The 14012-nt window shown below is 40.9% G+C and overlaps 1 protein-coding gene and 1 long non-coding RNA gene across 17 annotated transcripts in view; one reads left to right on the plus strand and one right to left on the minus strand.

Annotated features, from left to right (window-relative positions):
* LOC118426681 (PHD finger protein 10-like) overlaps window positions 1-8874 on the plus strand; it is a 24469-nt gene extending 15595 nt beyond the window's left edge. For 2 of the 16 annotated variants that reach the window (XM_035836206.1, XM_035836263.1), the window contains 5 exons: window positions 1825-1936; window positions 2760-2872; window positions 4956-5031; window positions 7998-8024; window positions 8352-8874. In XM_035836206.1, the coding sequence (XP_035692099.1) occupies window positions 1825-1936; window positions 2760-2872; window positions 4956-5031; window positions 7998-8024; window positions 8352-8443 (420 nt within the window). In that variant the 3' untranslated portion in view covers window positions 8444-8874. The other 14 variants (XM_035836231.1, XM_035836223.1, XM_035836215.1 and 11 more) reach the window with 14 other exon arrangements.
* Window positions 8875-9529: 655 nt separating this feature from the next.
* LOC118426792 lies at window positions 9530-13724 on the minus strand. The gene is made up of 2 exons (XR_004832476.1): window positions 13533-13724; window positions 9530-11495 (listed from the first exon to the last, which is right to left on the minus strand). It is a non-coding gene; the product is annotated as an uncharacterized LOC118426792 (long non-coding RNA).
* Between the last annotated feature and the right edge of the window lie 288 nt (window positions 13725-14012).

A 14012-nucleotide genomic window follows, 5' to 3' on the forward strand; every position in this document is an offset into this window, starting at 1 on the left:
GTATAGCGTGTGCATGGGAAATAAATACAAGGCCATTAGGAGTATAAAAAAAATGGCCAAGGAACATCACAATGTACCTGGCAAAAACACAGTACACTTTAAACCCCCAAAACAGCTTGTATTCTCTGTCAACTGACAAACTTGTGCAACCGACTTTGACGGCTGAAAAAATATATTACAGGTCAGATAAAGTGCGGAATAAACAAGAAGTAAATTATTGATACACATTTGATTTAATGTATCAAGTGAATGAAATTTGGCATTTTTTTTCCAAACTCATGAACCCTAAAAACAAAGCAGATTAGGTTTTGAAAGGTTGTTTGTACTGCTGAAATTTAGCGTGTTGGAAGATTGTTTGCCTCAGTTCTGCACCATGTTCCAGTGCACACGGCTGCATGCATGGTGCTTGGTAAGACCCTGCATGTTCCAGTGCACACGGCTGCATGCATGGTGCTTGGTAAGACCCTGCATGTTCCAGTGCACACGGCTGCATGCATGGTGCTTGGTAAGACCCTGCATGACGTAGACCCGGAAATGGCATGGCTATTGACATATTAGACATCCATCATTGTACTCCTGTGACCAGCCTGCCACCCATCTGCAGACTTGCACTCTTTTGAACAGGTGTTCTACAGAGCTTGTGTTTGTCACACAACTTTTGGACCTTGTCAATCATAAGTTTTCATCATCAATGCAAACTATCTATCACCTCTCGACAAAATTTTTCTTGCTGAACTAACCAAACTTTTTTTTTTATGTTTTGTATATAACTTTATGTCATTGCCTTTTGTCATGAAGTCCTGGAAGATTATATTAGTGGCTCTCAAAGTCTCAATCGTTTTCAAATTTATGATTAAAAAAGTGTTGCTTGGCAACAGTGTTCTACAGAGCACCTGTGAGAAGAGTGTTTCCATGGTAACTGTTGTGCCCCCAGCTCTGCCCATGTTTTCCAGTCGCTGCTCCCTGCTCTGCATCATCACCTGCATGTGTAGGCCTCACAAACTCAGTTCGGTGGATGACATCTTATGGAGACAACAATTCTGATGCAAGAAAAAATACACTGGGTGCCATCCTACGCAGTTTACTGGGGCTACATTACTCGCCCTTCTAACTAGGATGGCACATACATGTTCGCTACAGAAAAAAAGACGTTTTGCTCTGTTTGCAACATGTAGTACACTTTTTTTTTTACATATGTTGATTGAATTTTTTACAGTTTACGACAGGTGCAAGTTGTATTTTTCATGAGGGCTCATGGCAGCGTCTAGTGTAGTGGCAATTGGTAACGGGGCCAGTGTCATCGTAAGTCACGGTCCATAAATAATGTTGCCATATGGAACTTTTCCAAGATCTAAATCATTGCACTCATAGATGTCATCCATAGACACAAGTTTGTGTGTTCCCATCTCCCTGCTGCATAGTCTGTGCTGTATATATAGATTTATATAGATATTCATACACTAGATATGTGTACCCGACATCACTGGTCACGTGTTTTGCTGGACAGAAAATGAAACTACCACTGCCATTGCTGACAACCTGCAACAAGAAATCAGTCGCACCCTTCGTTTGGCTGCTTGGAAACTCAGTTGATGCAGCACACAGAACTACATGTATTCAAGACCAATGTTTGCTTCCAAGAAGTTTAGTACCTTTTCTTCAAAGCAAAAAAAATATGCCTGAAATCAGCCTCATTTAGCTAAAGTCTACCTAAGACTAGTATTTCACTGGTGTGGTTTCTGTACCCAGCAAAATATCTGTGACCAGGTAACCTAGCAACTGTTGCCTGGATACGGACTGTTCCATGTTTCCCCACCCCCGCAGCCCAAGGATGACATGCCCAACGCAGTGTGTGGGATCTGTCTGAAGGGGCCGGACAACAACAAGTGGGGCCGCACGGAGGACCTCATACACTGCTCACAGTGTGACAACAGTGGTATGTAACATTTCTCAATGAAGTTGAAAACAATTTACAATCAAAATCAACCACCTGTGCTCCCAACACGAATGGTGCAACAAAGCAAAGCCATGCAGCTGAACTGCATCACCATAGGAATTTGGGAATCGGTGCAATTAACAATAAGTGTGCAGTTATCCGCTGTGCAAATTTAGTGGCTTCTGCTGTATATATGAGTGTAGATAAGGTATAACCTGTCCTGTGTTCCCTTGTATAGGCCACCCGTCGTGCCTGGATATGACATGAGTGATGAACTGGTCCAGGTTATAAAGACGTACCCGTGGCAGTGTATGGATGTATATTCGAGTGTATATAAGACATATATACGAGTGTATACAAGGTATAACCTGTACTATGTTCCCGCCCTGTACTGTAGGCCACCCGTCTTGCCTGGACATGAGCGATGAACTGGTCCAGGTTATAAAGACGTACCCGTGGCAGTGTATGGATGTATATACGAGTGTATATAAGACATATATACGAGTGTATACAAGGTATAACCTGTCTTGTGTTCTCCAGTATAGGCCACCCGTCGTGCCTGGACATGAGTGATGAACTGGCACAGGTTATAAAGACGTACCCGTGGCAGTGTATGGATGTATATTTCTTTTTCTTTTTTTCTTTCTTTATTCAAGTTGTAACAGGACAACACACTGCGGGCACTAGGCAGCGAAGCTGATATCGTGGCCACAGACATATAAATATACAATACAAAATGGACATGTATATACAATATACGAGTGTATATAAGACATGTATACGAGTGTATATAAGACCCTGCCTGTCCTATGTCCCCCTGTAGGCCACCCGTCGTGCCTGGATATGAGTGACGAGCTGGTACAGGTTATAAAGACGTACCCCTGGCAGTGTATGGAGTGTAAGACCTGCGTCATCTGTGGTGACCCTTCTGAAGAGGTAAGGTTATCAATTGTAATTGTTTCAGTAAGCTTGCATCAAAGCTCTGGTTTCATAGTTCAAATTTCATTCTAATCAATTCTGAATTGACCATTCGGAATTTATTTATAAGTGATAAATTTTTATTTGACTTAATCTGTCATAATTATCCTTGGAAAAGTAAAAAAAGGGTAATATTTTACTCTTTTTTTCAGTATTAAAGGGGGCATGTATGTGACTGAGGGTTGTTGTTTTTGTGAGCATTGTTGTTGTCTTGAGGGTTGTTGTTGATTTTCCCCAGGATAAGATGATGTTCCGTGACATCTATGACCGACTGTTGTTGTTGTTTTGAGTATTGTTATTGTTGTTTTAAGGATTGTTGTTGTTGATTTTCCCCAGGATAAGATGATGTTCTGCGACTTTTGTGACCGACTGTTGTTGTTGCTTTGAATATTGTTATTGTTGTTTTAAGGATTGTTGTTGTTGATTTTCCCCAGGATAAGATGATGTTCTGCGACTTTTGTGACCGACTGTTGTTGTTGCTTTGAATATTGTTATTGTTGTTTTAAGGATTGTTGTTGATTTTCCCCAGGATAAGATGATGTTCTGCGACTTTTGTGACCGACTGTTGTTGTTGCTTTGAATATTGTTATTGTTGTTTTAAGGATTGTTGTTGTTGATTTTCCCCAGGATAAGATGATGTTCTGCGACTTTTGTGACCGACTGTTGTTGTTGCTTTGAATATTGTTATTGTTGTTTTAAGGATTGTTGTTGTTGATTTTCCCCAGGATAAGATGATGTTCTGCGACTTTTGTGACCGACTGTTGTTGTTGCTTTGAATATTGTTATTGTTGTTTTAAGGATTGTTGTTGTTTTTCCCCAGGATAAGATGATGTTCTGCGACGTCTGTGACCGAGGGTTCTTGTTGTTGTTGTCTTGAGGGTTGTTGTTGTTGTTGTTTTCCCCAGGATAAGATGATGTTCTGTGATGTTTGTGACCGAGGATTGTTGTTGTTGTTGTGTTGACGATTGTTGTTGTTGTTTTTCCCCAGGATAAGATGATGTTCTGCGATGTTTGTGACCAACTGTTGCTGTTATTGTTGTTTTAAGGATTGTTGTTGTTGTTGTTTTTCCCCAGGATAAGATGATGTTCTGTGACGTTTGTGACCGAGGGTTGTTGTTGTTGTTGTGTTGACGATTGTTGTTGTTGTTGTTTTTCCCCAGGATAAGATGATGTTCTGCGACGTCTGTGACCGACTGTTGTTTTTGTTTTGAGTATTGTTATTGTTGTTTTACGGATTGTTGTTGTTTTTCCCCAGGATAAGATGATGTTCTGCGACGTTTGTGACCGAGGGTTCTTGTTGTTGTTGTCTTGAGGGTTGTTGTTGTTGTTGTTTTCCCCAGGATAAGATGATGTTCTGTGACGTTTGTGACCAAGGATTGTTGTTGTTGCATCCTCCTAACGCCCGGTCCCCAACGGCATTACCTTACGGGGCCCTGCTATCCCATGCCCTATCAGTGGCTATTATGATTATCGCCACAAACAAGCTGTCGACCAATCAGAGAATAGGCCTTTCTTGGGCTTGTTGTTGTCACAAGCTGTCTCGCAAAGGCCGCTGGGAAGCTATCAGCCAATCATGTTACGTATTACCATGGCTTTGTTTGCTCACCATGCCGACGCCCGATCCCCAACGGCTGACTGCCCATATAAGGGCAAGCTCATAATATTCATAAGCAAGGCACCCCTAATAACCGAATACTGTGGCTGAGTTGTCAGGGGTGATATCATAGGCTTTGCCGTGATTGTCAACCCTGAGTGTGAGGGTGTGTTGTTGTTGTGTTTACGATTGTTGTTGTTGTTGTTTTTCCCCAGGATAAGATGATGTTCTGCGACGTCTGTGACCGACTGTTGTTGTTGTTGTTTTAAGGATTGTTGTTGTTTTGAGTATTGTTATTGTTGTTTTGAGGATTGTTGTTGTTGTTGTTTTTCCCCAGGATAAGATGATGTTCTGCGATGTTTGTGATCGACTGTTGTTGTTTTAAGGATTGTTGTTGTTTTGAGTATTGTTATTGTTGTTTTAAGGATTGTTGTTGTTTTTCCCCAGGATAAGATGATGTTCTGCGATGTTTGTGACCGCGGGTTCCACACCTTCTGCGTGGGTCTGGAGGAGCTCCCCATAGGTAACTGTCCCTGTGTGCCGCCTGCACTGCACGGCATCAGCATGAAGATTCCACTCCGTAAACTGGACCCAAGGCCACACCAATTTGATTTCTTGGTTCACGGATTTTTTCATAAAAAATATGGAGCGAGAGGGCGAAATAAAAATAAAAATTGTAAAATGGTTGGGGTAAAGGTAACGGCTAATCCAAAACATAAAGAAAAAAAGTTTTCAGCTTGAAAAAAGTACAAAAACACTATTATTGTACAGTAACCGCACCTGTACCCACACTTTAAGGAGCTTATAATATAAAGGCCAATTTGCTACACCAGAAAGTTGGTGAATGGTTTCATTAATGGTGAAAATTTGCTGAGTGGTAATTTTTATTTTTATTTTTTTTTTCCAAAAATAGGAGCGAGCGAATCCGTGAACCAAGAAATTAAATTGGGGTGGCCCAACTTTAGTTCCAGCCCAACACGGACAAACCACATACCCCCTGCCAGCCTCAGTCAAGTCGTAGACATGCAAACATTTGGTTGTTTGAACCTTTATTTATTCATGAAAGGCCTGCGAGCCACTTTTCATTGAGGTCATGAGGGAAGAGGCAAGGGTCAGACAAAGCATATAACAAAGATACAGTTACATAATTTAGAGTCCTTATAAGTCCTATAACATTCCATATTTGATCACGCAATAGATCTGAAATAAAATATTGAAGATTGAAACCATAACCCCGCATGTATATTCTCTGACCAGAAGTACATGTAAGGATAAGAAACTGATGACGTTGTTAATTTACTGTCAGGTTTCATCTCTTTCTACTTTGTTGAAAAACTGCACTGCAGGATAAACTCTTGATTAATGCTGCAAAACAAGCATAAAGCAGAGAATGAGTCTGATCCTTACATCTGCTTGGAGATGACCTTTCACCCACAACGACATGTCCATTTATCAAAATCATGTCAGAAGTAAATGTCACATGTCTTGACCAGGGCTGGACTGTTGGCGGAAAGTTTGGTTAGTCCGATGTTATGGAACTAAGGTTTGGTCTTTTATCCTCTTTCCTACTTTGATAGACTTTATTATTATTTCCTACTACTTTGATAGACTTCATTGTTTTGGATAGCTGTTTATTTTTAACTCTTGTCCTGCTGAGAATTGTTTTGCAAATTTAAGCCCCTAAGCTGGTTAAAGGCAACCGAAGTAATATCACATTGTTAAAAGTGGAAATATTCTGAATAAGGCAGTCTGTATAATATTGACATCTAATGCACTATTTTAGCACATTTACATCATTATTTCATAAATTGAGCCATTAAAAACAGCGTGGGAATGAGTTGCACAAGGATTCCAGATCAAGTCCTTATTTTTGAGGGGTACAATAATAAGGAATATCCTCGTGCAACTTGTCTCTGGGCTGTTTTTAACCGCTCAAAGTATCAAATTATGATGTAAATGTGAGAATACAGTGCAGTAGATGTCAATATCATGCAGATTGCCTTATTCAGAATATTTCCACTTTGACACTGTAATATTGCTTAGGTTGCCTTTAATTAATCACATCAGTAAAACTTGACCTATTCTGTGCTGCTGCTGCAGATTTACCTCCCCAATCAATGCAGTTTGCCGCGGTATGCCGAAGTGAAAAATCCCCCAAACCCATGAAGATACTGTAAATGTACAAGTTTGCGGGGATTTAATTACGCCGAAGCAGAAAAAGGACTGTTCGCAATCAGTGCTTTATTCTCACCGACGTTTCGGTGACCGTCTGTCACCGTCTGCGTGGCAAGACTCACTGTAATCATATATATATGCAGGCTCAGCAGGACAAGGCTAACATTACCATCATCCTAACGAAAGGTCCCATGATGGAATGGTTATTTTTTGGAGAGGAAGTCTCGGAGAGTTAGGATGTTATCTGAAATAACTCGATTCCTCATTTCTTATACCTGCCCAGGGTTGTAGCCAGCACCTGTCCTTCCGGCCTTTGACAGAATTTTGCAGCTGGGGATGGAAAAAATTTTGCCCATTCCGTCCTCTGTGAGCAAAATTTAACCCTCAAAATGCAGGAAATAGTGTTTCAGAGGGTCTAGATTTCAAAATTTTCCTTGGGACCATGCCCTCGGACCCCCTAGGAATGCTGCGCCAAAGCCATTCAAATTGAGGGGACGGAAAATGATTTCGGGCTGGCTACAACCCTGTACCTGCCCTTGCATGCCGAGAACCAGGCTTCTCACTGTTTGAGACTTTTCAAACCCTCCTCGAACCTCAGACTTGTATATTTTAATCAGGGCTCTCTCCAGCATGCGTTATTTACATCCTGGATGGAATTTTTCTGTTTGGGACTGACGAAAATCCCGACTATTTTCATCAGGTTGTTAACAGTGCTACAAACTTCCACCAAATTAAGCTCAAGCCATTTGAAATTTGCTACTTAAAATGATTGTTTAGGGAACAAGGTTTGAGAATTCTAAAAATTTTCTGAGTGGAAAGTTCCTTGCACAAGCAGTGCTTAACACTTGTTGGACCGGTAAAAAAAATGCCACCTGAAAAAAATCAGTAGACCGGATTTTGGACTGAGTAGAAAATTACCAGACTATATTGGCAAGGGTTTCCACGTTTTGGCACTTACCTGTTCAAGAAAATAACAAGAGCAGAGTTTATAGTCATTTGTACCAAGTTTCTACAGTCAATTTTTATATAAAGAAAGGATTTTTAAACACCAGTGGGAGTCAGATGCTCCACAACATACTAGTAGATTCCTTTGTAGAGTATCGCCTTTTCACAAGTTTTGACAAACAAATGGGTCCAGGTTTGGGTCCAGATCGGGACCTGAACCATACCTGTACCTGAAGTTTCTGTACCGGTACCCACCCCTAGTTGAGTTGCATCTGGACAGAGCCCTGGTCTGAGTTCTGCTGAGATTGTTTAAGGTTGCGGGTGTGTTGATACCTGTCTCTTTATCTTTTCTGCACTTCACTACTGAAGTCCTGTGCCAGGAACAACATATTCCTGGTAAAACCGCACTCCTTCTCTTTCAGAACAGAGCACTTAATCTTGCTTCTAATGCATACACACCATAGCTATTATATATATCTGTATCTACCAGAGCACATATTGTCTAATGCATTGGGAGCCACTGACATGTTTTTCAGAAAGCCTCACGCTGAAGTATTGAATATTTTTTCAGCTGTAAGGAAGACAGAAGTGTATTTTCTCTGTTGTACTTGCTGTCGATATTTTATAAGCTGCTTGCTAACTGCTTAGTTTTTTCTCCTGCGATTTTTGCTTTGCGTTTTCTTTTGTGGGATTTTTTCACTGTTGTGTTTCTGCCTGTGACAGGACAATGGGTGTGCCAGACCTGCAATTCCGCCGAGATGGGACAGGAGGAGCTGCCGCCACCCCAGACCAAGAGAAGAAGCCGGGCGAGATGAGTGTTGGGGTACCTGCCGGCTAGAGTGGCATCTCTTTTGTCTTTCATTTCCAGACTTAGGACACAAACCTGCTGAAGAAAAGAGCTACTACGGCACATTGTCTTCTCTATACAGTCATTTGCTTTGTAATGGACACTGAGAAACAATCAAACCTGTCTGTAGAGACCATTCAAAGGGACATGAAGAAAGTGGTCACTACGTTCAGGATTTCCAATGCTTACGTCAATTATAGGAAAAGCTTTCCTTATATAGGGACCACCAAAACATGGCCAAGTGGTCCTGGTATAGAGGTGGTCACTTGCAATGTACATACTGGACTATTTTATGTTTTCTATTGTGTTTCTTTTCTTCAAAGGCATTTCCCAACTTTGGTAGAAAAATCTACATTCCAACTTGTTTCTGGACATACAATAAAGTGTCATAATATTATGATATTGTGCATGCACATGGTATAATTACTGTCGTACAAAATGTATTGAGGTTCCTAGGCGCTGTATACAGGCTGCCATTTCAGACCCTTGTTATTTAGCCCCGCCTATATTATAATAAGCTGCTTGCAATTCAGCCCCTGACTGCAAAGAGAGATCCTTACATCTTTTTGGAAATTAGATATGATACTGTTCTACATGAGAGCTTATGCTAAGGCCTAGGGAAAAAAATGTTGTGTTTCCTGTTTCAGTCCTGAAAAAATTAGGGTCGGTAGGTAGGAATTATCTTTTTTTTTTCTTGTAATTTTTTTTAGGCTGGCCAAAACTCTAGTGATGACATATTACAATACAGTCGAACAAAGTAAACTGAAGTGCATGAGGACACTTCTCTTTTAATGTCAAACTTTAATTTTCTGCACAATAGATACATTTATCCTTCATTAGATAGGACAAGCAGTGTTTTTGCTTCAATAGCAAGCAGGCTGAATAAAAATTCTAACTGGAAACTGTGACTCCTCTGCCCACCCCCAAAAAAGTCTAGGGTCGGCAGGTTTTTCTAGGGTAGGTAGGGAAACAGGAAACACAACAATTTTTTTCCTAGGCCTAAGTACATTTGTATGTATCTGACTTCTTTCAAAAGCTACAAAATACACAAATATTCAAAAGATGAGCAATTGTCAGTTTTATTTGGTCCACATTTTTTTCTCAAAGTATTGAAATATGTACAAGTAATTTGCCATCATTTCCAGCATATTTACATCATAAAAATAGATATATAAATATATATTTACACCATATATACACATTAGTTAGATTTAGAAAAATTGCAAACACAATTGTTTGATAAAATCTTGGATCCAAGATCAAGTTCAAATGTTTCTTCAGCCTATATTAGAAAACTAGTCTAAGATTTGATAATTTCACCTGCGTATTAAACTTCAAAAGAGTGAGGGACTGACTTTGTCCAAGTGCAGAAAGATCATGATACAATATCAGACCATAGAGAGAGTCCTGAAGTCATTACAAAAATATCATTTCCTGAAATACTGACTGTTATCAAGCATGTTACGCACTGCCCTAGGACCTTGTGCAAATCTAGACGTAACAGAAAAAGGTTGGATACTTTGTGTCTGGTACACTGTAATTGATCGCCTTTAACAATCGTATTCCATTTATCTTGATAAAATCATGGCTTGAGCACCTGGCCTGCTTGTAAGTACGTTGTGAAATTACATGTGGGAATTTCCGCACTTGTTTTTTTGTGACATACTCTCCAAGCAGAGGTTTGGCTGCGGCTTTTTTAAGTTTTTAGAGGTTTTTGCCTGGCTTTCTATCTAGTCCTGTTTTCTTCATGGTGGATGGTGGAACGGGACAAAATAGAAATCCCGACAAGAACCTCTTAAAACACTTTAAAAGACAGCCAGAGTATTGTGACAAACTCACAATGTCAGCTCTGGTGTTCACCCTTAGAGTGTACAATGTAGGACTATGACAAATACATGATGTATGTTATAATTTTTTTAAACAAATGATTAAGTAATAACAGATAATGATTGACCATTCTACAGGGTTTCCAAACCCTTTGTTGAGTGTAGAGTTAGGAAACTCACGGGACATCATATACCAAATATTACAAAATTTAAAATATATCAGTTTTTTTCTGCATTTGTACAGTGACTTTGACAACAAGAAATGTTGAGTTTGCATTATTAAGAACTACTCTACCAAATAAACTGACACCAGAAAAACTATACCACAATGCTAGTAGGAGTATTGAGAAGATGGGGGGAGGGGGGTCGTTACTATAAAAATGGGATTCTTTTGAGAAGCTTTTTTCAAGAGTGACAACTTGTAGGTAACCTTCATTAGGTACATAGTCATGGACACAAATGTACAAGGAACTTGAACTAGGAAAGATAGCTCACCTTTATCCGTGGGGTAACCTATATCTGTTGTATTAAAAAATAAGATATTTAGAGACATCATGTCGACGGACAGTGGTTTCAAATTACAGTATTTAAAAAAAACTGCAGTTTGAAACTACCGTCTGTCAACTTGATATCTCTAAATACTGTTTTTAAAAACAGATACAGGTTACCCTGCAGATAAAGGTGAACTACATAGAGCACAACACGCAAGAGTGGCATAATGTACATGTATTCATCGCTGGATTATTCTAGAATTCATCCCACAAAAATAGCCTTAATCACAAATTGCACATGTTTGAACTGTCCATCATATATCGTATGAAACAAAACAAAAATAGTTTAAGAAAACGTACAAAATGTAGAAAACGTCTTCCCAAGTCATCTTAAGCACTGTTCTTCAAATACAATTCAATCTGTACAACTAGATAAAAATGGAGATTTACTTCCGGACGTTTTGACTGACATCCATCACTCTTCTTCAGGAACTGGTACAAACTATAAATAAGCACCATTGTGGCACTGATCTATTGATGAGCTTTCTAGAACCAGACAGTTTTTCCTCATGTGCCTTCAACACTCCCAGCACTGTAGAGATACACGAACATGTACATTTGTAGCTATACTTCTGACTCTGCCTCCTGAGCGTTCACTGCTCCAGGTATGGTCAGTCCCAACTCCAGCTGCACACTGGACTTCCTGAGGGACACACAAGGATTCCACTGGTTAGGCTTAGGTCACATTTCCAAACTGGGGCCTGGCCGGGATGTTTTAAGAAACGAAAAATTAAAATGTATACCTGTAAATATACACAAATCATGCCCATCAATCTTATTTTGGCACTTTGTGTTTTTGATGTATTTTATATCTTTCTTTTTGCTCCCGAAAGCTGCCCAGCCGGGCCCCAATTTAGACAAGAACTCTATAAAAATGTACTCATGATAACACGTATACTGGATACAGGAGAATTCTTTTACACAACCAATTTGTCGTCGCTTTGCTTATGCATCCTCCTAACGCCCGGTCCCCAACGGCATTAGCCTATGGGGCCCTGCTATCTCATGCCCTATCAGTGGTTATTATGATTGTTGCCACAAACAAGCTGTCAACCAATCAGAGAATAGGCCTTTCTTGGGCTTGTTGTTGTCGCAAGCTGTCTCGCAAAGGCCGCTGGGAAGCTATTAGCCAATCATGTTACGTATTACATGGCTCCATCCTCCAACGCCCGATCCCCAATGGCTGACTGCCCATATAAGGGCAAGCTCATTAATATTTATAAGTAGGGCACTCCCTAACTGGTCTGAGTGCACAAGAAAGCAGAGGTAAACACAAGTCGTTTTGACACGACTGTGGTCCCTCTGCGTAGGAGAATGTGCTTACGTTTCGATGTCTCTTAGACACCTTCCTCAGAGCTTCTGACCTGAGTTCTGCTTCTCATCGCTATATGTAGCCAATGTAGGTGGCGCTTTTGTGGCAAGAATACAATCCCAAACGTGGCTACATATAGCGGCGAGGAGCAAAACTCCAGTCAAAACTGGAGGAAGTGGGCATCTCACAGAAGCTGTAGTACGTTGGCCACATTGATGTGGTCGAGCAATTTGACAGAGCGCTCAACGAATTTCGTCAATCAAAACAAATCTTTTTACCCTTTTTGTGTTAATATGTTGTTTTTAGTCATTTGGAATGGTGTTCCCATTATCCCAAAATCAAAGTAAGGTAACACAGATCAAATTTAGGAAGAAGCGCCATCGCCAATATATATGCCAAAAGTCCAGGAACATACTACTGTGAAATAAAATTTCCACGAAAGGAAAATGAATTTTCAGTATTCAGGGTTGGACAAGTCCACTAGCCCCATTGTCCCGGGCATGTAAAAGCGCCCATCGGGCAAGCATATGTCCTATCCCAATTGCCTCATCGGCAAGTGAGATTTTTTCATGAGTGACATTTATATATGCTTGTAACTTTTCACAGTCATGGCATCAAAAATTGGTCAACACAGAAAAATAGAGGCAATGTTTAAGAATTCCATTGCTGGAAGTGAAGGAAAAAGTCGGGCAAGTGGCAATTTGGTTGGGACAAGTAAATCTTTTATGTGCACTTGAGTCCCAATAGGACAAGTAAATTTTAGAAAACTTGTCCAACCCTGAGTGTGTAGTCTCCAAGCAGATCCTACGGTGCCTTAAGATGGTATCAAAGCTGGCAAAAGAGTATAGCCGGCACTGGTGCCTGTTTGACTGCCTTTGGCCGGCTATACTCCTAGGCCAGCTTTGATACTATCTCTAAGGCACCGTAGGGTCTGCTTGGAGACTATGAGTATGCTGAATCGAAAGAAACCGCCCACTTACTCCTCGTCTGACGAGCCCCCTCCGTCCCCGATGTCATTTAAATTTCGGGCAAGAGACAATTTGGTCTGGACAAGTTAATTTTTTATGTACTTGGTTTGGTCTCTCACTGACTGACAGAGAGAGAGATACAGATCTCCATTAGTGACTGATATGTCACTAGTCTTCCTGGAGTCTGGGTGATTTGTTGAGAAATCGGAAGGATTTGCACCTTCGCACACCGCACCATTGCACATGTGGGGGTCCTTTAACTTGCTTGGGGTGTGGCTCCCCCCAAACACGGGACCTCCATTTAATGTCCTATCCGAGGGACTTGCCAAATAGGACAAGTGAATTTTAGAAAACTTGTCCAACCCTGAGTATGCTGAATCGAAAGAAACCGCCCACTCACTCCTCGTCCGACGATCCCCCTCCGTCCCCGATGTCAGCCGTCTTGAGATCCGTCTCCACCTTCAGGTTCTTCTCCTGGACAAACTTCTTGGCCCAGTCTGGCATCTCGCCCGTCTTGTTCTTCTTCGGGGGAGGCTTCGGGCCTCCTGACACGCCTAACAACAACGCTGATAAGGAAAACAAGCAAACAAATAAACAAATAAATAAAGGCACTGACATGATACCCAGGTGAGTCGATCTTTAACTTGGTGACATTCAACAAAAATGACTGTGGAATGGCTGTTTAAGTGTTTGGCTCAGAACCAAGAGATTTTGGGTTTGATACTCGCTATGACCCCCCCCCCCCCCCCCCGCCATGTGGTTATGCCCTTGGGAAAGGGATTTTACACCATTGTTCCTAACGGTAGAGTGATGATCACCAAGCCTCTCGGCTAATCTGTCAAGAGTGTGCCAAACAAACACACAAAGATTTGGCACACTA

This window comes from Branchiostoma floridae, chromosome 1 (assembly GCF_000003815.2).
Source record: "Branchiostoma floridae strain S238N-H82 chromosome 1, Bfl_VNyyK, whole genome shotgun sequence".
NCBI lineage: Eukaryota > Metazoa > Chordata > Leptocardii > Amphioxiformes > Branchiostomatidae > Branchiostoma > Branchiostoma floridae.